We start from the raw sequence: 24,978 nt of genomic DNA on the forward strand, positions 1-24,978 counted from the left end.
CCAGTGACCGACCTGGAGATCAAGTTCCATTACCGCGGCCGGCAGGCCAGCTCCCTGACCATCAGCAACCCCCACGGGTGCCGGCTGTTCCACAGCAGCCTGGAGCCCACGCACGAACAGGTGGACCTCTTCGGGCCCGTGACGCTGGAGCAGGTGCGGTTCCCGAGCACCGAGCACATCCCCCACGAGAAGCAGCGCTTCTATACCCACCAGCTGCTGGACGCCATGGACCGGGGCCTGATCCTGGAGCTGCAGGGACAGGACATCTACGCCGTCCGGCTGTGTCAGTGTAAGGTCTTCTGGACGGGGCCCTGCGCCGGCGAGCGGGCCGGCCCCAACCCCATCGAGCGCGAGAGGAAGATCAAACTCTTCAGCCTGGAGAGCTTCCTCAACGGTGAGCGGAGGGGTCCCTCCGCATCCTGGCGCCCCGGCCCTGGCCTCCCCACGTGGCTTCTCTGCCCCCAGCTTTCCTGGCTGCCATTCCCCTAGGGCCCCCCTCCTCTGGCCCTGGCCCTGGCCCCTCCCACACGGCGGGAGGGCGGGGCGGGGGGGGGGGATTGCTAGATGCTGGGTGGCGGAGGGGATTAGAAATGCCACGGGGTCCCCGCCCCTCATGCTGTGTCTCCCTGTGGGGCTCCCTAGGGCTCATCCTGTTCCAGAAGGGGCAGACCAGCACGCCGCCCCCCTTCGAAATCTTCCTCTGCTTCGGAGAGGAGTGGCCGGACCAGAAGCCGAAGGAGAAGAAACTTATCACTGTCCAGGTAAGGGGTCCCCCACCCGCTCTCGCCCCTGGGAGCAGGGCCTAGGGCCCAGCTGCGGTCCTGTCTGCTGGTTTGGCTCTGTTAAGGACCCTCCGCCCTCTCTGCCCTTGCTCCTTCCCAGTCTGCAGCAGGACACGCCAGCCATGGAACTATGGCCCTTCCAAGCTGGGGTGCCTGATGGCCCAGCGCCCCGGGCCCCTGGACTGCACTGAACTCCATGCACGCAGGCCAAGGCTAGAACGAGGACGCACCCGCAGACCCACATGGGCCCCCAGCAACAGCCCAGAGAAGGCCGAGTGGTTGGGACCGGGGGGCGCCTGCAGCTTGCGAAGGGGGAGTTGAGGGCCAGGCGTGTGTGCGATACCCTTCCCGAGCAGGGGGTCACCAGAGCATCTCGGGCTGGGAGTGGGGTGACCGATCAGTACTTGGACGGGACACTCGGTCACCAATTCCTCGCTGCTCCCTCATTCAGCAGGCCCCCTGGTCATGCCGACCGCTCCGTCCCTCCCCTCCCTGGGCCAAGCTCGGAGATTTTCACACTGCCTAATCGCAGCCCTGGCCTGCTGGAAGGGGTGGAGACGCAGCAGCAAGAGGAGGCTGTTACCCGGCAGGGTTCAGCGGAGAGAAGGGAACATGCTCGGAGCAGGACTGTAGCAGGGACTCCCGAGCGGGGGCTGGGTAACTCAGCCCCGGATCCTTCCAGGAAGTGGGGGCAGACAAGGGGTTGAGGCTGGGAAGGGGCAGGGGTGAGCAGGCTGCAGAGGGGAGCGGGCTAGCTACGGCCTGCTGTTTGTTTGCCACCCAGGTCGTGCCAGTGGCCGCCCGCATCCTGCTGGAGATGTTCTCTGGGGAGCTCTCCTGGTCGGCGGACAGCATCCGCCTGCAGATCTCCCATCCGGACCTGAAAGACAAGATGGTGGAGCAGTTCAAGGAGCTGCATCAGCTCTGGCAAAACCAGCAGAGCCTGCAGGCCCCCCCGGCCTCGACCCTGGAGCCAGGCCCGGGCCCTTGGGCAATGCAGGCCAGCAGCATGCAGCAGTGAGGACGTGGGCACGTCGCAGACACTCACCCGCTTCCCCTCCCTCCTGAGGGGCGCCCGTGTGAGCCTGGCCGTGCACGCCAGCCCCAAGGAGGGGGAGACGAGGCAAACTGATCTCCACTGCTTCAGCTACAGGGCAATGCTCCGCCGGATCCGTCAGCGCAGGCTGCCCCCCAACCTCCCAGCTACCAGCTGTGGCCCCCAAAGGGGCTGGGGGGAGGGGGCTCTTCCTGCATGGGATGGGTGGAGGCCGGCCCACACCATCGCCTGCTGGGAATACGCTAGGCTGCGGGCCAGGCCCCACCTTGCCAGAGCACTGCAGGGCCAGGCCATGCCTGCCATGGAGGAAAGAGACTGGGTTAGACCCACAGCCCTGGGCATTTATGGGAACTCTGCCTGGGGGGTGGGCAGCAGGTGCTGGGGCCTGCTGAAAGGACAGGCCCGGCCGTTGGGCCTGATCCAGCCCGCGGGCGCGGCTGAGCCAGAGGCGATGCTGCATTCACAGTGTCCGGGAGCTGGCGTCACGGCCCCGGGAGCTGGCCTGGCACAGAGATGTGGCAAGGGAAGGGCTCAGCTGTTAATAAAAGCAACCACTTGCCTGCGTGCGCGGGGCGTGTGTGAGGCTTCTTCTGATGGGGGCCGGGGGAGAGGACAGGAAGGGAGCCGGCCCGATGAGCGTTCAGCGTAGGGAAAAGCACACGCTGAGCCCCCAGCCCAGAGCTCCTGCGCTCACCGAAACGCGCGCCCCCCCCCCCCAGGGGGAGAGGAGCTAGAGTGTAGCAAGCCCAGGCCTAAGGGCCCGCCCGGGGCTTGGCCGGCCGGGACCACGGGCAGCCTTTGACCGGCGGATTCTCTGCCTGCCTCAGCAGCCAGGGCGCGCGTGCAGGCCCAGCCGACCGCCTGCAGCCGTGTGCGCGTCGGAAACTGACCAAACCGCCCCGGTTCGGGCTCCAGCACAGTGGCTGGGGCGGGGCCCTGCTGCTCCCCAGCCTAGCCAGGCCCCCAGGGAGCCGAAGCCGGGTTAGTTGCAGCCAGGAGTCTGAAGTGTTAATGACTTGGCAGCTGCCGGGCAGGTTAGCCCCCTCTTTACCATTTGTAGCTGCTGGGCCGTAACCTCCTCAGCAGCGGGGTGCTTCCCCCCGAGTTTGTCACGGCTGCGGCACCGGCTGCCTGACTGAACAAGTGGGGCTGAAAAAGCCCCAGCAGGCACAGCGGTGTCTACGTTCCCTTCCCCGCGGCTTTGGCCTGGTCAGTTTTAGAGGCCAGGCAACAGCCCTTCCTTTGAGACAGGCCCCTGCTTGGACGCTGGGCTCGGCGGGGTTTCCGCAGACCCCGACTGCTCTGGCTGCGGCCGAGCGCCTGTGGAGACGTTTTAAGCCGTTTGCCTCAGGGTAGAGCATCATGCAAAGCACGTGTCCCTACGTACCAAACCCCCAGCGGAGCAGGACACGGGCCGACCAGCCAGCCCATGCCTGTGTTGGCAGCTAGACAGCAGGGTGCCTGGTACACAAACCTGGGGTCGGACAGTCCTGGTGTCCCCGAGCGATGCTCTGGGCCTGCTCCCTATGAAGCCAGGCAGGACTCTGGGGGAGCAGCCTGTCTGCAGGACACACAGCTCACCTGGCTTCCACCTTCCTGGGTCTGACCTCAGAGCATTCAGCATCCTCTGCCCTCCGTGCGCTTCCCCCAGCGAGTCTGCCCAGGTGGGGTCGGGGGGGGGGGCAGAGGGTCCTGCCCCCCAACACCACAGTCAGACGGGACTCTCAGCCAGCCAGGAAAACAGAAGCTTTATTTGACGACAGGAACGTGGTCTAACAGAGCTTGTAGGTGCAGAGAACAGGACCCCCTCAGCCGGGTCCATTTTGGGGGGCAGTGAGCCAGACAACCACGTCTGCACTTCACTCCTCCTCCCCCTCCAGCCCCTCCTCCTCTGGGCTTTGTCCCTTTCCCAGGCCAGGAGGGCACCGGATTCCTTTGTTCTCCCACCCTTTAGTTCTCACCTTGCAGGGGGGAAGGCCCAGGCCATCAGGTGCCAGGAGACAGAGTGTCGGCCATTTCTGTACCCTGGCCCTGTGCTCTGCAACAATTACCCCCCCTTATCCCACCACCTAGAGACTTGTAAATGCAGAGGGTCTGGTTACCTTTCCTTGGCTGATGGAGGGCAGGAAGATGGGCAAACATAACGGCCATACTGGGTCAGACCAAAGGTCCATCTAGCCCAGTATCCTGTCTTCCAACAGTGGCCAATGCCAGGTGCCCCAGAGGGAATGAACAGAACAGAGAATCAGCAAGTGATCCATCCCCTGTCACCCATTCCCAGCTCCTGGCAAACAGAGGCTAGTGACGCCATCCCTGTCCATTCTGGCTAATAGCCATTGATGGCCCTATCCTCTATGAATTTAGCTAGTTCTTTTTTGAACCCCATTATAGTTTTGGTCTTCACAACATCCTCTGGCAAGGAGTTCCACAGGTTGACTGTGTTGTGTGAAGAAATACTTCCTTGTTTGATTTAAACCTGCTGCCTATTAACTTCATTTGGTGACCCCTGGTTCTTGTGTTTGAAGATTAAATAACACTCCCTTATTTACTTTCACCACACCAGTCATGATTTTATAGACCTCAATCATATCTCCGCTCAGTCGTCTCTTTACCAAGCTGAAAAGTCCCAGTCTTATTAATCCCTCCTCATACGGAAGCTGTTCCATGCCCCTAATCATTTTTGTTGCCCTTTTCTGAACCTTTTCCAATTCCAATATATCTTTTTAGAGATGGGGAGACCACATCTGCATGCAGGATTCAAGCTGTGGGCGAACCATGGATTTGTAGAGAGGCAACGTGCTATTTTCTGTCTTATCTATCCCTTTCTTGATGATTCTGTTGGCTTTTTTTTTTGACTGCCCTTTTTTAAAAATTGGCCTCACATTAGCTGTCCTCCAGTCATCTGGTGCAGAAGCTGATTTACATGATCGGTTACAGGCGACAGTTAGTAGTTCTGCAGTGTCACATTTGAGTTCCTTCAGAACTCTTGGGTGATACCATCTGGTCCTGGTAACTTTACTGTTTAGTTTATCAATTTGTTCCAAAACCTCCTCTATTGACACCTCAGTCTGGGACAGTTCCTCACATCTGTCACCTAAAAAGAATGGCTCAGGTTTGGGAATCTCCCTCACATCCTCAGCCCTGAAGACCAATGCAGAGAATTCATTTAGTTTCTCTGCAATGGCCTCATCAGCCTTGAGTGCTCCTTTAGCATCTTGATGGGCCAGTGACACCCCCCCCCCAAGTTGGTTTGTAGGCTTCCTGCTTCTGACAGACTTAAAATTTTTTGCTATTACTTTTGAAGTCTTTGGCTAGCTGTTCTTCAAATTCTTTTTTGGCCTTCCTAATTCTATTTTTACCCTTCACTTGTCAGAGTTTATGCTCCTATTTTCCTTACTAGGATTTAACTTCCACTTTTTAAAGGACGCCTTTTGCCTCTCACTGCTTCTTTTACTTTGTTGTTTAGCCATGGTGGCTCTTCTGTGGTTCTCTCACTGTTTTTCAATTTGGGGAAAACATTTAAATTGAGCCTCTATTACGGTGCCTTTCAAATTTCCATGCAGCTTGCAGGGATTTCACTTTCGGCGCTGGACCTTTTAATTTCTGTTTAACCTCATTTTTGTGTCGTTCCCCTTTCTGAAATTAAATGCTACGAAGCCTGAGCCTAGCAAAGTCAGTGGCAAATGAGCACCAGCTGGCACTGCCAAACACCCTGGGTGGATGACAGTTGTTCAGTGCACATGGGCCCTGTGCTGGCCAGCTGAGGGAACTACTCACCAGCACCTCCGAGCACAGACCTACGATTCCAAAAGATGAAAGCCCTAAGCCAGGCACGTTCACTGCCTTTTAGCCCTGGGCAGGGCAGGGCAGTTCCAGCCATATGGCCCTGCAGGCAAGTGTCAAGGAGAAGAGCTATAGATTTGCTGCTTGGGTAGTATTTAATTGTGGCTCATTCAGCCACGATGGCCTAGCATATAAACCTTTACCAGGCTCCTTTGAGCAGTCCCAGGCTGCTGTATTGTTAACTAGATCTCTGGCTGCAGGAGAGAACCTTGCTCACCAATACGTTGCATGGGAAGCTCACCTGGTGCTTATGAGTCTCACACCGCGGCTCGCTTTGACTAGCCGGCTGGTACAGCGTGGGGGCCTTGAAGGCACGCTGCTTTTACACAACGGACACCAGAAGGCAATGAAATGGCGGTCACGCTCAATCACCCTGCTCAGAAGCTCGCTGCAGTGCAATTAAAAAAAAAAGGCACCTTGACTCTGATCCTCTTTGGTCGTTTACTTATTAAGTCATAAAATCCAGCAATTCCCACCAGACCTGGCCTGCATTAGTGCGAAGTAGGGAGGCTGCAGGGTAATTTCAAAAGGTACGACCTAGGATTACAGCGAGAGCACAGCAATACAGCCAGGTTAGTGAATGCTACTGTGCCAATCAGCGTGCAAGGGAGAAGCGAATTCTCTTCCTCAAGTAGCAGGAGCCAAGGTGGCTGGAGAAGAGGGTTAAACTGGGATTGAGTCTTGTGACTAAAGCACTGAAAATTAAATATCACGGCACTTGGCACAGTCCCTTCCAACCGGTTACTACAATCCGCCTTCGCTGGTACTACCCTTTAAGGGTAACGGGGTCTTGCTGCCAGTTGAAGCACGCGGACAGATCCTACGGTTACCGGGATTTCGGAGCCAGGGCAGCAGCCGGGGGCAGTCCCGCTCCTCGCCGGAGGCGTCCAGACTGGTTCAACAGCCAGAGACATGAGGCACAAAACCGACATTTTAATTTTTTAATTTATTTTTTTGTTTTTTTCGTTTGTCTTGTTCTCGAGATGGCTACAACACCAGACGGAACAGCATGCGCTCAATTCTAACGCCTGCACAGGGTCTCGGGTCTTGTCAATGTAAGATTCCCCAGGGAGTCGTTTCCAAATCTGTTGAGTAAAATAGTCAGCCCCGTCACTGCGACCTCGAGAGCCCTTCTCCTCTCTCCCCCTCACAGTAAAAAACCCAAAGAAAACCAAATTTAAAAAAAAAAAAAAAGAACCAAACTAAAAAAAGAAAAATATATATAATATATAACAGTCTATCGCAGGCGGTTTCTCCTCCCGGAGGCCGACAGATTGATGGCATCAGATTTAGCGAGGGGGGTGCGTAAAGAGGGCAGGGTGGGGTAAGTTTAAACTTCCAGAGCTCTGGAAGTGCGCTCCACAGGGGCGACCAGCGGGATCCCCACGGTGCTGTGTGGGGGAACCCACTCCTCCGGATTGCTCTTTTAGAAGGGGTAAGGGGGAGTGGAGGGAGCTCGGGGAGTTCCGGAAGTGGGCTAAAAACCTGGGTGCCTTCCCCCCTCCCAGTGCAGACAAGGGGTTTTGCTAGGTGTGTATTTTTAATCCCCACGGTTTCCTTAAGTAAATTTTATTTTATTTTTCATTTCACAGAAAGTTTTCTACTTTGTTTGGTGTTTTTTTTTTGTTTTTTTTTTTGTTTTTTTTTTGCTACCAGGCAATTTTTTTTCCCATTCTTGTTTCATTTCTCTCTCTCTCTCTTTTTTTTTTTTATTTTTTTGTTTTTTTTAAAGCGAGTCCATCAGGAAAGCAGCGTCCCCCCCACGATGCCGTAGGTCCGGCTGCAGCCATCTTTAGTCAGGTTGAGTTGCCCTCCCACTCACACCCAGTAACGTCACTGGCTTGTTCTGGCGGGGGTGCGTCTCTTCGGGTTTGACGATGCGCACTAGAGTGAGTGAAAGCCCTCGGCCACAATGAAGTCTGCTGATTGTGGGACATTCTTGGTTTTGTTATTTCCTGTCTTCTAAATAAAAAGACATTCCTGGAGGGGGACAGAAAGCAGAGTCAGGATTTCCAGAGCAAGGCGATTTATGGCTACGAAGAGAGGCTCCCACCTGCCCCAAAGAGCTCACCGCCTAGAGAGACGCTCTGGACTCCCGAGTGCCACAGGGCCCAGTTTACTGCTGGAAATACAGAGTAACTCCACGGCTGCGACAGAGCCCAGAGGCTGAAAGTTGCACCGAAGGCACTAAACAAAGCTTTTATGGTCTTTAATTGAGTGTTGGTGAACAACAGTCCTGGGATGAGCTTCTCTAGCCACATGGACAGCAGCAATGCCCGAACCTGCCCCCTAGCCAACATGACTCTCTCCTGACCTGAAAGGCCCCCTCGAGGAGGATGGATTTAGAGCTTGGTCTATTTGCAGAGACCAAGGAGTGCTGCTGATTTGTCACCCATCCATTGGGAACTCCCACTGAGTTTCATACTGACAATCAAGCTGCCCTCAGATGCTCAAGACGACTCATCCATCTGGGCTGAATTGGAACGTGCAGCCTTGATGTGAAAGACCCCATTATCCCAAGCTGTCACCGGCCCTTTACAGATGAAACAGCTGCTGAAGCTAACAACTGGGGGGTGCCAGCAGGTGAGGGCAGCTCTAAGTCAGCAGGGCCACATTGCACACATCACCTCTGGCTAGAAACCCTGGCTTCCCACCAGCCAGCACTCTGAGGCCCAGCAGGGCTTTCACAGATTGCCGTCCCCCTGCCTTCTGGGACAGCAAATGGCCTCAGGAGTCCATCACCCACAGGGTGCTGGATTATTTTGTCCATCAACCCCTGGCTGTGCATTGGCTCCATGGCACATGCCAGAGAAACGCTCCAGAGGTAGCTACTCCCTTTGGTTACATGTGCAACACCTGGTAGCCGGTGTCCGGGGATGGGCTCAGCGTGTGGGCTCAGGGTGAGAACGCAGATTGCGTCTGAAGTCGAGGGTTTTCACACATCGGCCACTGACCAGCCTTTCACCCCAGACATGGCCTAGGATGGATTCACTTCGATACATGGGCCTCAGGCTGTCTTCTCCACCACGGTGACCCAGGATTCTCACAACCAGCCCCCTCTTGGCATTTCTCAGAGTCACCGCTCTTACCACCCGCTGGCAACCAAGGGGTTAATTTGTGCTACAGGCCCCAACCCTGCCCTCCCTGAAGTCGGGGACAGCTCAACCAGCAGGGTGCCCTTGCTGGGAGGTGTCCACCGGACCTGGAGCGCGACCAGACAGCATCTACTAACCTGGAGACAGGCACAGAGTGGGCGCGCAAGCTATCGAAACAAGCGGGTGAAGTCCCTCAGGGCCCAGCACACTTGTTTACATTCCTCAGCACTGAAAGACAAGGGTGGCTGTTAGGGGAAGGGAAGATCCAGGCCCTTGCCAGGGAAGGCTGAGTTGAAGCAGAAGCTGGGAGATGCTACAGGAAGTCAGGCCTGTGCAGGCCCCTCGTTCCCCCCGACACAGACAGCAGCGGGCTGCGTCACAGCTGCCGATTTCCCACCTTAGCGACCTGGGGCCGAGCGTGAACTTTACCGACCCTCCAGGGAAGTGTCTGAACACTCAGGCAGCCTGACCGGGCTTCAGCGAGGACACACTGGGTGCGATCGTGTGGTCCCAGCACAGGACTGGGGGTCAGGGGCTCCCGGGCGCTGGCGTGAGTGTTTCAGTTTTCCTACAGGCAAAGAAGGAACGCTGCCTGCTGCCTCCCAAGAAGGGCTGGGAGGACCAGGCTGCAGAGATGAGAAAGCTAAGCAGGAAAACATCCAACCGAGAAGGGGCCTTGATAGAATCCCAGAATGACAAGGGCCCTGGCCCAGCTCCGGGCCTCTGACTTTCTGACTGACGGCGACACAAGGCTGGCGTTTCACAAGGGCGTGAAAGAGCTGGAGGAACAGGCCGGGCCATGCTGAGGTGATCTGCCCCTTTACCGCTGGGGGGGGGAACAACGCCCATGTGCAGGCCCGGGCAGAGCCAGCAGCCCAGGCAACCTGGAGCTGCTGAGTCACAGGGCAGAGAAGACCAAGGTGAGTGTTTGAGGGCAACGTACAGGCCTGTGAAAGCCCAGTGGGCGGAAGGAATCCCAGAGCTCGTCCTGCTTCGGAGCAGGGCAGCCAGTCACCTAACTCCCTGCGGTTTCCCTCCTCCATGTGACACTGCATGGACTCACGGAAGAGGAGAGAAAGCGATGGAAAAGGAGGGGACTCTAGACCCCAGCTGGGGCTTTCTGGCATTCCTGATCACTCGGGACACAGACTGCGGCCTCGGTTTGCACAGAGCTCTCATGGGCTTGGAAAGTCAAGAGCGGATTCTTCCCCCAGGAAACCCAGCCCAGATACGCTGCACAGGCCCTGGCGGAAGGACCCCCACTTGTGTGCAGCCCGCCCACAGGATGAAGGGGAAATCACCAGAAATCAAAGGGTTAATGGGGGTGGCGGGGCTGGGAAGGGTCACGAAGCCTCCAGGGAACAAGCTCCTTCCAACCACCAGTTATGTACCAACACTGCACAATTCGAGCATTAGCCTGCTAAACCCAGGACTGTGAGTTCAATCCTTGAGGGGGCCATTTGGGATCTGGGGCCATTTGGGATCTGGGGGCTGGTCCTGCTTTGAGCGGGGGGTTGGACTAGATACCTCCTGAGGTCCCTTCCAGCCCTGATATTCTGTGATTCTAAGTAAGCAGGGCTGAAGGGCACTAAGGAACCAGAGTGCTTGCAGCACATACCGCAACAGAACAGCCAGACACCACGGTGAGGGGCACGTAACAATCAGTTCTGGAGTGTAGTTGGTTTAGAACAGGAGGCAAAGAACAATATCCAACTGAACTCCTCTTCCTCGCCTAGCCTGGGCAGCAGAATGGAACTGCCCAGTTTAAGAACATAAGAACGGCCTTACTGGGTCAGCCCAATGGCCCATTTAGCCCAGTGTCCTCCTTCCGACAGTGGCCAGTACAAGAGCTTCAGGGGGAGTGAACAGAATAGAGCAATTTTACAGAGATACATCCATCTCCCCCTCCCAGCTTCTAGCAGTCGGATGCTTAAAGTCATCCAGAACATGGGGTTACATCCCTGACCACCATAGCTAATAGCCACTGATGGACCTATCCTCCATGAACTTATCTAGTTCATTTTTGAACCCAGTTATACTGCTGGTCATCACACATCCCACGGCAATGAGTTCCACAGGTTGTGTGTTGTGTGAAAAAGTACTACTTGTTTGCATTAAACCTGCTGCCTATTCATTTCATCGGTGACCCCTAGTTTTTTTTGTTTTGTTTTTATTGTGGGTGAGGGTAAATAACTCCTCTATTCACCTTTCCTGCACCAATCATGATTTTACAGACCCTCTATCATAACCCCCCTAAATCATCTCTTTTCTAAGGTGAACAGTCCCTGTTTTTTTCCGTCTCTCCTTGTACAGAAGCCATTCCACACCCTCAGTCATCTGTGTTGCCCTTCTCTGAACCTTCTCCAGTTCCACTCAGACAGCGTGACCAGAACTGGACACAGTATTCAAGGTGTGGGCGCACCATGGATTTATAGAATAGCATTCGGATATTTTGTCTTATTTTTCATTCCTTTCCTAATAGTTCTTAACACTTCATTCGCTTTTTTTGACTGCTGCTGTGCGTTGAGCTGAAGTTTTCAGAGAACTAGCCATGATCCCACCAAGATCTCTTCCTTGAGTGGTAACAGCTAATTTAGAACCCGCCATTAGATACATGTAGGTGGGATTATGTTTTCCCATGTGCATTACTTTGCACTTATCAGTGTTGAATTTCATCTGCCAGTTTGTTGCCCATCACCCAGTTTTGTGAGAACCCTTTGTAACTCATTGCAATCTGCTTTGGACTTAACTATCTCGAGTAATTTTGTATCGCCTGCAAACTTTGCCACTTCACTGTTTGCTCCCTTTTCCAGATCATCAATGAATATGTTGAACAGCACAGGTCCCTGTACAGACCTCTGGGGGACCCCACTATTTCCCTCTCTCCAGACCATTTATTCCTACCCTTTGTTTCCTATCTCTTAGCCCGTTACTGTTCTAGGAGAGGACCTTCTCTTATCCCAGGACAACTTAATTTCCTTAAGTGCCTTTGGTGAGGGGCCTTGTCAAAAGGTTTTCTAAAAAACCATGTACACTATATCCCCTGGATCCCCCATACCCACATGATCATTGATTCCCTCAACAAATTTGAATAGTTTAGTGCTTGGGCAGGACGCTGGAGCTACCCAAATGTCTGAGAGCTGCAGGGGTCACAGAGGCAATGAGTAAGCTCTCAAAGATGAGCAAGTCAAAGGGATACCAGGCCGTGGAATTGATCGCTGACCCAAAGCATTCTCTTAAAACCAAGAGAAACTGACATCTATTCCAAATGATGGACCTCGCTACCCAAATGGCAGAGCAGCATCTTCACTCAATGCCTTGTAATCAGACACCTCCATTGCTTGAGATAACGGGAGCACCCAAGCAATCCACTTGCAGAGAGTTCTATCAGACATCAAGGCCAACATTTTCAAACATGGAGGCTCTCAAATTCCCATCTCAACATGGGACGTTATTTTCAGAGGGGCTGAGTCATCACAGCTCCCACTGAGTCAACCTCTCGGAGAAGCCAAGTCACAGGCATCAATCCTTTCACAGTCACAGAATCCGGGGCCACCTGTGCCAAGGCAGAGACTCCAGGTTAAACAATCAGTGCTTCGGTTTTCAGGACAATCACAGGGACAATCTGCGTTGTAAATGACAGGGATTGGGTCAGTAGCTAGCTGACTGGCCAAGTGACTGGAATCGTGTGGCCTAGCTGTCGGAGCTCTGGAACAACTCAGGTCTAACCCTGGCAGCTGCAGGCTCCCTCTGTGACTTGTAAATGGAAGATCAGTCTTTCCTCACAGGAGCGGGATGCGTGCATACGGGGCTATATCATTTATAAGTATTATTCCCGTTAGTTGATGCTTTGTGGTCTTGCTCATCTGTAAGAGCTTTTCCACTCGTTGCCTCAGTGACCCAAAGTGCAGGGGCTGACAGCAGGGGGCAGGTTGATTCTAAGTTTACCTTTAACGCTTACATAACAAAGGAGGATTTTAGATTGGCCCCTGGGTTTTACCAGCGGAGAGCCTGCAAGTACCACAGAGCACTCTCAGCACAAGAAGCACCATGGCAGACTCCTGGGCCGCTGGCTTTAGTGGAGGTACTAATTCTTTGTAAGGGACACCTCTGGCAGCCCTTGTAGAACAATGCAGATGATCGCTGCATTTGGGGTCAGGAAGGATTTCCCCCCAGGTCAAATTGGCAGAGCCCCTGGGGGGTTTCACCTTCCTCTGCAGCCCGGGGCGCTTGTTGATTTCAATTAAAGTATATAGTGGATTCAAGGTAACTTGAAGCCTTTAAACCATGATGTGAGGACTTCAGTAACTCAGCCAGAGGTTATGGGTCTATTACAGGAGGGGGCGGCTGAGGTTCTGTGGCCTGCGATGTGCAGGAGGTCAGACTAGATGACCACGATGGTCCCTTCTGGCTTAAAAAGTCTCTGACGATTGAGCGGACAGTCATACGGAACAGCCCAATGGCTGGCCCTAGATAGGTGCGTGGGGGTGACTCATGGTAACACCTGTGTGAACAAGGGCATCCTGCCAACACGGAGTTCACTCACCTAGTCACCTCCTTGTGAAAGTCCGTAAGTTGTTTGTGCGTCACTTGGATGGCTCCCCCGGTTGTTTCCTTTGGTAAACCCTTCAGTGAATTCTCTAGCCAGCGACAAAATGTCTGGAGAGGGAGGGAGGAAGGAAAAAGTTAAACATTTTATTGCTGTAAAAAGAAATCTAGACCAAGTTTGGGTTCAGGTGCTGGCAGGCCCTGCATCCCCAGGCAGCGTTGCTAGTCAGCCTGTTAGGAAAGAGGGCCTATTTTTAAGTTTCATTTTTACGCGTTGTCTTTGTACAGCCGGAATGAATCATTCCAAGCAACTACTAAACCCTGCTTGTGCCCAGATACTGCTCGGAATGATTCACAACCCAGCAGGGACAGATTCAGCTCGGGTTGAGCAAGGACTGCGTTTTGTTGCAGCGGCTATCAGCCCATAGGCACCTCAAGAGCGCAATCTTCCTGTGCTGGCTGAGAACTGAGAACCCACTTTGGAGGGAGGGTGGGGAGACAGGATCGGCGGTAAGTCTTGAAGCAGGAAGGAGTAGGAACGAAGTAGAGAGAGGGACAAGCCAGCTAGCAAGAATCACAGAGCTAAAAGCGCTGGGATTGGAGCACTTGAGGGAGGTGGAGTAGGGGGTGGGTGCTAATCTTCACCGCTGTAATTGAAGAGGAGATGCGATTTTTTTTTATTCAGGCTGGTGAAATTGACCCTGGATGTTCTGACAGCTACTAATCGCTTGCCCCACCTTTCGTTCGATCCCATCCCCTGAATCCCCCGGGCAGGCCAGTTTCTCCCCGTGCCAACACCGGGCTCAAGGCAGTCCTGCGTTAGACTTCTACTACATTTTCTTTCCAGGGGCTGCCCGGCCAACCGTACCGGCCTGTCGATCTGCATGATCTCCCAGAGCACCTCGGCTACGTCGGGCAGGGTGTAGGGCGGCAGGCAGAAGCAGCAGGTGTGCAGCAGCTGGCTCACGAGCTGCTGGCCCAGCTGGTTCATCACTTGCCCGATCAGCTCCTTCCGCAGTTCGAAGTCCTCCTCGTGCTGCAGAGGGAAGAGGGGCCGCGTGAGCAGTGCCCAGCATGGTGGCCTGGGGCACATTTCCACCTCTGCATCCCTTCCCACCTCCCAGCGCTATTTGCTCATCGAGGCCGAACTCGCTGCAGTGACCGACGCGCCGGAAAGGTAGCACCCTGGGTTCCGGTGCTGCCCGCTGGCACCGAGCAACCTGGCATAGGCAGGGCACGAACACCGGCACCAACTGCCCTATGGCCCCAGCAAGCAACAACTGGCCTTTTGTTGCACGTGGCCTGAGTGAGAGCCAGGAACCAGGCTCCTGGGGCAAGGGGCCAAGAGGAGAGACCAGGGCAGCGGCGGTTCACCCTTAGGAAGGCATTTCCTCCAGCAGAGCACTACGTGAGCGACGCTACTGGTCTGGTTAACCTGGGAACAGCACTGCAGGCTAAGGCTCCCCATGGGCAGGTGGGAGTCCAAATCTCACCTGGCTTTGAATGGTTCATCTGTCAGCTGCAATTCCAAGAGCAACACAGATAAATGCAACAAGCAAAGCAACACCCAAACCAGCCAGCCTCTCTCTCAGGTGGGGGTAAAGCTCAGCTTCCCCGAGCCGACTGGGCAGGGCCGTATGTGACCCCACCACTAGGAGAAGAAACGCTGGAATCACTCACGTCATTGGCCACCCCGGTGTGGACAAGGTCACGCAGGAATTTCATGACGCTGCAGTTTGCGTCCCGATGGTCCAGGGTGGTGGAGGCGATGGCCCACTGCAGGATGGGAATGATCACCTGGCTGCGGAGCAAGGTGATTGGGCTGCGCTGGATGAACCTGGGCAGGGCAGAGAGAGATCAGGGCGCGATCAGTGAGGTGTGAGCTAGAAGGCAGTTTTGCTTGGCAGGCTGGTTTGGACGGACGCCCCAAGGACACAGCCGCAGTGGGGTTCAGAGGAACGTTCCCTTCCCTCCAGCGCTAGTCAGAGCAAGACCCCGGAGCCTCCAGCTCCCACCGCCCTCCTGATTCACAGGCCAGCCCCAGAAGGCAACTTCCTGACTGCAAGCTGTACTGCACTGCCCCCTGCTGGAGACTAAGTTATCCTCCATGCCGACAGCTGGAACTCGAGGAACCGGGGAAAGTCCCGACCACTTCCAAATCCAAGGTCACGCTGTGCTGCAGCCAAAGCACCTACGGCAGCTACCGAGGCGCCTGGGCTGGCAGGGGACTCTGGGGGACGTGCATGTGCTGCGAGGGTGGCTTTCTTGTGACAGGTTTCAGAGGAACAGCCGTGTTAGTCTGTATTCGCAAAAAGAAAAGGAGGACTTGTGGCACTGCTATGGGTACCCGCATGGCCCCACAGTATGCCAACATTTTTATGGCTGATTTAGAACAACGCTTCCTCAGCTCTCGTCCCCTAAAGCCCCTACTCTACTTGCGCTATATTGATGACATCTTCATCATCTGGACCCATGGAAAAGAAGCCCTTGAGGAATTCCACCATGATTTCAACAATTTCCATCCCACCACCAACCTCAGCCTGGTCCAGTCCACACAAGAGATCCACTTCCTGGACACTACAGTGCTAATAAACAATGGCCACATAAACACCACCCTATACCGTAAACCTACTGACCGCTATTCCTACCTGCATGCCTCCAGCTTTCACCCTGACCACACCACACGATCCATCGTCTACAGCCAAGCTCTGCGATACAACCGCATTTGCTCCAACCCCTCAGACAGAGACAAACACCTACAAGATCTCTGTCAAGCTTTCTTACAACTACAATACCCACCTACAGAAGTAAAGAAACAGATTGATAGAGCCAGAAGAGTTCCCAGAAGTTACCTACTACAGGACAGGCCTAACAAAGAAAATAACAGAACGCCACTAGCCGTCACCTTCAGCCCCCAACTAAAACCCCTCCAACGCATTATTAAGGATCTACAACCTATCCTAAAGGATGACCCAACACTCTCACAAGTCTTGGGAGACAGGCCAGTCCTTGCCTACAGACAGCCCCGCAACCTGAAGCAAATACTCACCAACAACCACATACCACACAACAGAACCACTAACCCAGGAACTTATCCTTGCAACAAAGCCCGTTGCCAATTGTGCCCACATATCTATTCAGGGGACACCATCACAGGGCCTAATAACATCAGCCACACTATCAGAGGCTCGTTCACCTGCACATCCACCAATGTGATCTATGCCATCATGTGCCAGCAATGCCCCTCTGCCATGTACATTGGTCAAACTGGACAGTCTCTACGTAAAAGAATAAATGGACACAAATCAGATGTCAAGAATTATAACATTCATAAACCAGTCGGAGAACACTTCAATCTCTCTGGTCACGCAATCACAGACATGAAGGTCGCTATCTTAAAACAAAAAAACTTCAAATCCAGACTCCAGCGAGAAACTGCTGAATTGGAATTCATTTGCAAATTGGATACTATTAATTTAGGCTTAAATAGAGACTGGGAGTGGCTAAGTCATTATGCAAGGTAGCCTGTTTCCTCTTGTTTTTTCCTACCCCCCCCCCCCAGATGTTCTGGTTTAACTTGGATTTAAACCTGGAGAATGGTCAGTTTAGATGAGCTATTACCAGCAGGAGAGTGAGTTTGTGTGTGTATGGGGGTGGGGGGGATGTGAGAAAACCTTGATCTATGCAGGAAATAGCCCGACTTGATTATGTAAAGAGTTGTCACTTTGGATGGGCTAGCACCAGCAGGAGAGTGAATTTGTGTGGGGGGGTGGAGGGTGAGAAAACCTGGATTTGTGCTGGAAATGGCCCACCTGTTGATCACTTTAGATAAGCTATTACCAGCAGGACAGTGGGGTGGGAGGAGGTATTGTTTCATGATTTCTGTGTGTATATAAAGTCTGCTGCAGTTTCCACGGTAAACATCTGATGAAGTGAGCTGTAGCTCACGAAAGCTCTTAATTGGTTAGTCTCTAAGGTGCCACAAGTCCTCCTTTTCTTTTTTCTTGTGACAGTTATTGACGAGCCTCGATTCGTGGGTGCAGTGGGCAGGCCGTTCTGATAGGATTGTGAACATTAACCTAAGGGTACCAGGGGTGGGGGGGGTTGCCATTTGTACAGCTTATAAATCCAAAGGAAGAGAGGGAATTAAAGATGGAAGCTCCCTCTGCCTGGGAAGCACTCAACCGCCCACTGAGTAAGGAGCAGAACCAGCCAGACGTAAAGGAGCAATCCCGTGTTTAGGCGGAGTGGTTACCTGGTGGCTAGCCGGAAGAGGTCGTCCACGGTGTCTGGGTGGTTCTGAAGGCCATTCTGCTGCTCTAGGAGCTGGAAGGTAGGCAAGCACAGTGCCTAGGAGAAGGGGTAAGGGGACTGGTTAATTAAATTAACGTACTCCATGATCTCTAGAGATGGCATGCGACACTGAGTCTGTCATAGATTCATAGATATTAAGGTCAGAAGGGACCATTATGATCATCTAATCTGACCTCCTGCACAACGCAGGCCACAGAATCACACCCACCCACTCCTGTGAAAAACCTCTCACCTATGTCTGTGCTACTGAATTCCTCAAATTGTGGTTTAAAGACTTCAAGGAGCAGAGAATCCTCCAGCAAGTGACCCGTGACCCATGCTACAGAGGAAGGCGAACAACCTCCAGGGCCTCTTCCAATCTGCCCTGGAAGAAAATTCCTTCACGACCCCAAATATGGTGATCAGCTACACCCTGAGCATGCGGGCAAGATTCATCAAATCTCAAATCTCCAATAGCCAATGAAGATAGCTTCTGGAATCCAGTTAACATGATATGAAAGGAGTCACAAATGAATACATATCAGTGTACTGAGGCAGTTGAATAAGCTACACTCTGGCTTTTTACATGGTGGGAAAAAGTACATGAGGAAACCCTAGTTAAGCTAGCCAATAAATTCCATTACCCTTTCTCCCACTTAAATATACAGGCCATCAGTTATGACATGGAAATGAGGAATTCACATTTCAATTTGTCCTCAGGGTGTAGGCAGAGAAAGGAGGGAAGACGAGACAAGGGGGCAGAGGGAAGAAGAGAGAGGGGGCATGCTCACTTTGCAGCATGCAGGCTTTTCGGATTACAATGGGGCACTGTTGCGGGGGTGTCTGGTGGTTTACAGAAGTCTGAGCTCCTAGATCCAGGTGGAAGCAAAACCGCGGAGGCAGAGCACCTGGTCGCTTAACTCTCTCCCAATTTTCCTGGTCTCCCTGAATCATTCAGACTCACCCACGCAGCCAGGAGTAATACCGCCCACACGCTTACAAATCGCCTTGCATTTATGGGGCTCAAATCACTTTACAAACATTAACTTAGCCTTAGGGCCCCGGGGAGGCAGGAATCAGTCTCCCCGTTTTAGAGACAGGAAACCTGTCCAAGGTCAAACAGTTCTGGGACACACCCAGGTGTCCTGACTCCAGCTGTGGGGCCTAAGCCATAGGACGGTCCCTTCCATGCCCGTACACAAGCAGTGCATTAGCTGGGAGGAGCAGTGAGGGTCCAGTGATGGGGCTCCATGAGCGGCCGGGGTCCCCACAAACCAGTGAGGTGTAGCTGGCGGAGCCCTGACTTCTTGGCCGCTCGCTAGCCAGCAGGTGCCAGAGATGCAGAATGGAGACAGCCAGGCTTAACCTTCACCCAGTGCTGGGAACGCATAATGCCCCAAGCACGCAGATGCTGTGTCTGAGCCAGTCACAGCTTGGGCAGTGCCTAGATCAGGGAGCGAGCTGCGCTTTTAGAAGGAACGTTATGGGTTCAGAAGCACCATCAGTTCCTTATCCCCTTCCTCCCACCGCCCCCCCACTGGGTGTTTTGATTTCCTGTGCTGGATCCATGTTTATTTACCAGCACAGGGGGCCCACGCTGGGAACCAGCACCACATCAAGGAATTTCAGGTGGGGCAGGGGCTGGTTTGGGTTTCACTGACCGGGCATTTGGCACAGTGCAGCAATCCCTGCCACTGGCACTAACCACAGCAATCGACACGAGAGAAGAGGGCATTTAAACAAAGCGTTCCTCTTTTTGGCTGTTTACACAGCTGCCGTCTGGGCGGGAGACGTGCCCCATATCAGGTCGGGACCACTGTGAACATCAGACAAAGGTCATACGGAAGCACCCTGGGGAAAGCCACAGCAAGCTCGGTCCAGCGTCCTCATCTGCACCAAGGGATGCGGCTGCACCAGCTGCTGAACAGGGGCGAGTCCCAAGGGCAGCCCAGCGGAAATATTATCTAGAACATCTGAGCGACTTAGGAGCTGAAGACCCATTTTCAAAAGCGACACTTGGAAGATGAACTCCCATCGGCTTTCAGTGAGAAACGCACGGAGGGGAAAAAAGGCATCAAAAAGCTGAAGCCTAGTGGGACGGCAGGGAGTGGGTACCGTTTATACACATAACTGGACGTGCCTTCATGACACCTACCTGCAGCATGTCCAGCAGCCCCTGCCGGCAGCCTTCCTCCATCCCGTACTCGTCCACCAGGATGCTGCCAAGGTACAGGAAGCAGGAGTGCTGGTGTGCCTGGTACACGTTCACCATCTGCCAAGGACACAGCAAACTTACTCCAGCTCACGTTCCGCTCCAAGACACGCGGCCGACGTCAGCTGGCCCCAGCCAGGAGCTCAACAGAGCAGATGTGTGTCCTACCACCAGGAAGCCCATGGCCTGGCCAGGTTTCCAGTCCCCAGTGGCGATTCGCGTGCAGTACAGGAGAAATTCTCCCCTATAAAGGGCCAGCTTGGCCGGATTCCCCAGTCTCCGCCCTGACAGAGGCCTATCCCTGAGGCTTCAATGGAGGGTGGCTGCCCGGGCCCATTCCCGTACTTAGCTGTCCCTGGAGAGCGGGGGGCTTCCCGTCCAACCGCTGTTGACAACCAACAGTTGCCCAGAAGTAGGGCTGGTTTCCCATGTCATTAGAGCAGCCGCATGTGTACTCATGAAGCCAGCACGGCTTCCTCTTACGTCGCACCTGGCTTCGGTATTTATAAAGCAGTAACCACGAGAGTCTCCCCCAGCTCAGAGCTACCTGTGCACCGTGACCTGTTTACAGGTATTCCAAGTGTCACACAGACTTTTAACCGTCCCAGACCTCCCAGCCTCCTGGGGGCTGTAAATCTCACCCAGGGGCTCAGCCACCTGACCAGTTGTGAGATTTCGCTTTCTGCGCACACCGATTCAAGACACCCCGACCGGGCGAGACGCTCCCCCACCACGTGTCTCCCCCGGGCGCGCTCACCTGCGTGACCAGCGGCTGCAGCAGGGCCGCAGACCCTTTGCCGACACAGCGGACAGCAAAGCGCAAGCACCGGCAGCAGCGTTCCACAATGCGGTTGTCGGCACGATGTTTGTTCAGGGTCTCCGACAGGACCGGCCAGATCTGAGTGAGCACAACAGGGAGGGCTCAAGGTACTCGGGAGGGACCCCACAACCACCCCAGTGACTACGATACTCTGTGTCCCGACAGTCCCCAGCTGCTGGCAAGACACCCCCTCAGGTACACCACCCAACTGCCAGGCAACCGAAGCTGCGGGCACCTCCTGGATGGAAGGAGTCCTTCCCGCGCATCCAGTGACCCCGGCTCTCACACAGCCATGGATCTCAAAGCACTCGACAAAGAAGGGGCTACAACGTTTTACTCAAGGTTTGCCTTAATTCCTCTATTTACCAAGGAAAGGAGTGAAAGCAACTAGGATACAAGCCCATTGATTCTTCATGCCCAATTTCCCCCTCCCAGCAGTTCTACAGCAGCCTCTCCTCTGATTACAGGGACAAGCCAGCAGTGACTGTACGTGGGGCTCATTCCTGCTCACCAGCCCAAAGCCAAAGCTACACCTGTGGAGACCAGATCTGCCCCGAGCATTCAGTGACGGGGACACCCCAATTCCTGGCTAGACGCGTACGGAGAAGGATGGCCCCAGGCCTGGCACCGATGTTCACTTACTTCCTGTATGACTTTTTGGCACGGATGGGTCTGGCCATTTTCTACAATGGGGTTGGTATGCCTGGGAAAAGCAACAAAAGGGTCAAGTGCCTTTTTAAACACGAGCTATTCTGTGTTAACTCAGTGCTGGTGAAACACACCTGGGTGACAGCCCTGACCACCGAGGGCCTCCATTCCCCCCCAGCACACGTACTGCATAAACACAAACAGAATACGCTTCCCACATCTGGAGACACGACCTGGGAGTGGGGGAGGGGAATTTAATCTCTTTAGCCCCTCTGACGAGAGGACAGACAAGAGGGTCACCTTGGGGGCTGGTTCTGGGGCTGCAGACCCATTGCGTACTGGACTCCAGCACATTTCCTAGCCAGAAGAGTCACTACTGATAAGGCTGTACTTTATTGCCTGGTTTCCGGTTCGAGGCAGGGCATTACACACAGTAACTATGGCATGGGGTACACAGGAGCCCACCTGGCCCTCTCCACAGCAGAGAAAGTTACTTATCCTATAGTAACCAGAGGGCCTTTGAGATGCGTGGTCCCTATCTGTAGTCCACTGTGCGTACGCATGTGCGCCACACACTCAGACGGAGAATTCTGGAAAGCAGCTTCCATTGATCCACGCAGGTGCCATTGTCTCCTCGTTCCTCCAGCTGAGGAGATATAGGGCGGGGCGCCCTGACCGCCTTTCCAGTTCCTTCTCTGCAGCTAATTCAAGACTGCTCGGAAGCAGAGGGGAAGGATGTGGAGGTAGACTACAGACAGGGACCACACATCTCAAAGAACCTCCAGTTACCCAAACGCAGCGGTTCTCAAACTTTTGTACGGGTGACCCCTTTCACATAGCACACCTCTGAGTGCGACCCCCCTTATAAATTAAAAACACTTTTTTATATATTTAACACCATTATAAATGCTGGAGGCGAAGTGGGGTTTGGGGTGGAGGTTGGCAGCTCGCGACCCCCCCATGTAATAACCTCGCGACTCCCTGTGGAGTCCCCACCCCCAGTTTGAGAACCTCTGCTCTAAGGTAAGTAACTTTCTCTTCTTTAAGTGCTGGTCCTGATCTGTATTCCACTGGCAGCGACTGACCAGCAGGACTCAAGGCAGATGGGGGGCCTGCGGATGCAGACAGCAGAGCTGTTTCAGGGAATGCTGTCCCCAAGCAGGCGTCAGCGGAGGAGTCCTGCACTGAAGCATGTCTTGGGAGCGTGCGGAAGGAACTCCATGCAGCTGCTTTGCAAACGTCAAACAGAGTCACTTCTTGAAGCGATGCCATTGACGTGGCTTGCGTTCTTGTCGAATACGCCTCACCCCAGGTGGGGGAGGAAGATTAGATAGCCGAGAGAGTAAGATACAGCCAGAGATCCATTTGGAGATCCTCAGAAGATACTGCTTGACCTGGGACTCTTCCCGCTACAGCGATAAACAGCCTGGGAGATTTTTTGACTGGCTTTGTCCTTGTGCAGGTAGAAAGACAAGGCTTGTTGATGGGATGGAGTCTTCTTCAGATGTGTGGTGTTTTGGAAGAGACACAGTTAAGTGGCCTGACTGGTTCAGGTGAAACAAACTGCTTTGGGGGGTGAGTTTAGAATGTAAAACACAATGAAATGGTCTCTACGGAACACGGTGTAAGGAGGATTCACCATCAGTGCTCCGAGCTCACCCACCTTCCTGGCTGAGGTGACGGCTACCAGGAATGCAACTTTCATGGGAAGGACAGACATGGAACAAGTAGCGAGGGGCTCAAAGGGAGGCCTAGTGAGGACCCAAAGAACAAAGTTTAAGTCCCATTGAGGAACAGGTTTCCTTACTGGCAGAAAGGTTTGGATTAGACCCTTCCAGAATCTGGTACTCAGTGGGTGAGTGAAAATTGAGCAACCAGCAGAAGGTGGGTGAAACGCCCTGATTGCTGCCAGGTGGACACAAAGAATTGATGGGAAAAGACCCACTGTGTTGAGAGAAAGAAGATAGTCCAGAATACGGGGAATACCCGGAGCTTCTGGGCATTAAGTTTTTATTGCACCCAGATAAAGAAATGCTTCCCCTTGCTACGCACCGTTTTCTAGAGGAATCTTTTCACCTGTTGGTAAGGATTGTTTGCCCGGCTTCTGAGCATGAACGTTCTAGAGTTTGAGCCCAACCAAAAACCACGCCCTGAGATGGGAGTGCTTATGGGTTGGGGTGCTTGGGGCAGATCAGAAAGGACCAGATGATGACATGTGTAGGAGACTCGGGAACCACAACTGTCTGAGCCAGTTGGGACTGATGAGAGTGTCTTGTCCAGACGAATGTTCTGTAAGACTCGATGTGGGAGTGGTAAGGGAAGGAAGGCAGAATTCAGATGGTCTGACCACAGAAGGAGAGCGCTGCCCTGAGAGCAATGTCCTAGGCCTCGTCTGGAGCAGTGTACGTTGCACTTTGTTTGTCAGAGGCAAAGAGACCGCGTGGAGGTTCCCCATCAAGCAAAACTACTGTTTACCACGGAGGCATGGTTGATAGCAAAGTGTCTGCTGAAGGAGTCCACCAGGAGATTTTGATTTCCTGGACGGTGAACTGCTGACAGGGTGATATCATTGCTGATGTACCAATCTCACAGAGTGACCACTTCAGCACACAGGGGAATGGATCCCACTCCTCCCTGCTTGTTGATGTAAAAGACGGTCGTCGTCATATTGCCTGACACTACGAGGACTTGGGGACCTGAATGAATGTGAGAAAGGGTTGGGCTGCTCTCAAGTTCCAGAATATCGCTGTGCATCCTGGGGTCTCAGGATGTCCAAATGCCTTGCGCTGTCTGGCTGTCCACGTGAGCTCCCCAGCTTAAAAGGGAGGCATCTATAGTGACTGTCTGGTGAGAGGGGAAGGAAGGGAACGCCCATGCATGCCTGGTGGGGATACTTCCACCACAGTGGAGATGACGTTACTTTAGTGGGAAGAGTTCCTATGGCGTTCATGGACTGTTGGTTTGGGGAGTACGCTGTTCTGAGCCATGGCTGAAGGCAATGAAGATGGAGTATGGCAAATGGTGCGATAAGCACAGATGAAGCCATGTGCTGCAGGATGGAAAGACATTCTGATTGCTGTTTGAGGGTGGTTCACGACCTGTTCTATGAGGTCCTTCATCGCTTGGAATCTGTGCACTGGCAGATAAGCCCTTGCCATGACTGACTTTAGGGAAGCTCCAATGAAGTCTACAGTTTGCACTGCAGTGACGACAGACTTTTCTGAGTTCATGCCGACCCCTAGGGAAGACAGGAGTTAGAGCACTGGTGAAGTCGACTCATAAGCATCTTGATATGTCTTGGCAATGAGACAGAGATAGGGGAAGATGGTGAAGCTGTGACACCTCATATGGGCTGCTACTACCAAAAAGAACTTGTCAGAGACCCTAAGGGCAGTAGCAAGACCAAATGGGAGCGCTCGGTGTTGAAAATGGTCAGGGGCCACCATGAACTTAAGACAATATCTGAGTGGGATGAATGTCCACGTGAAAATACATGCCCTTCATATCAAGAGTTGTAAACCACATGCCCTTTTCCAGGAATGGGATCACAGATGCCAGTGTGACCATGCAAAATTTCAGTCTGTGAATAGAAGAGGCTGAGATGACACAGACTGAGGATAGGTCTCCAGCCCCCCTTCTTTTTGGGTATCCCGAAAGCATGAAGCCATGATTCACAGTGC

The 24,978-nt window shown here is 53.6% G+C and overlaps 2 protein-coding genes across 6 annotated transcripts in view; one reads left to right on the plus strand and one right to left on the minus strand.

Moving 5' to 3' along the window:
* The window catches only part of IRF5 (interferon regulatory factor 5), a 38,633-nt gene extending 36,228 nt beyond the window's left edge, over positions 1-2,405 (plus strand). For all 4 annotated transcript variants that reach the window (XM_078851202.1, XM_073328967.2, XM_073328966.2 and 1 more), the window contains 3 exons: positions 5-394; positions 643-761; positions 1,567-2,405. In XM_078851202.1, coding sequence (XP_078707328.1) covers positions 5-394; positions 643-761; positions 1,567-1,803 — 746 coding nt within the window. In that variant the 3' untranslated portion in view covers positions 1,804-2,405. The remainder of the gene's footprint in view (positions 1-4; positions 395-642; positions 762-1,566) is intronic.
* Positions 2,406-6,609: 4,204 nt separating this feature from the next.
* TNPO3 (transportin 3) overlaps positions 6,610-24,978 on the minus strand; it is an 84,525-nt gene continuing 66,156 nt past the window's right edge. For both annotated transcript variants that reach the window (XM_073328965.2, XM_078851200.1), the window contains 9 exons: positions 21,293-21,353; positions 20,588-20,728; positions 19,774-19,890; positions 17,581-17,675; positions 15,006-15,162; positions 14,194-14,361; positions 13,324-13,436; positions 8,915-9,005; positions 6,610-7,662 (listed from right to left, as the gene is read on the minus strand). In XM_073328965.2, the coding sequence (XP_073185066.1) occupies positions 8,945-9,005; positions 13,324-13,436; positions 14,194-14,361; positions 15,006-15,162; positions 17,581-17,675; positions 19,774-19,890; positions 20,588-20,728; positions 21,293-21,353 (913 nt within the window). In that variant the 3' untranslated portion in view covers positions 6,610-7,662; positions 8,915-8,944. The remainder of the gene's footprint in view (positions 7,663-8,914; positions 9,006-13,323; positions 13,437-14,193; positions 14,362-15,005; positions 15,163-17,580; positions 17,676-19,773; positions 19,891-20,587; positions 20,729-21,292; positions 21,354-24,978) is intronic.

This window comes from Lepidochelys kempii, chromosome 1 (assembly GCF_965140285.1).
Source record: "Lepidochelys kempii isolate rLepKem1 chromosome 1, rLepKem1.hap1, whole genome shotgun sequence".
In the NCBI taxonomy this organism is placed as follows: Eukaryota; Metazoa; Chordata; order Testudines; family Cheloniidae; genus Lepidochelys; species Lepidochelys kempii.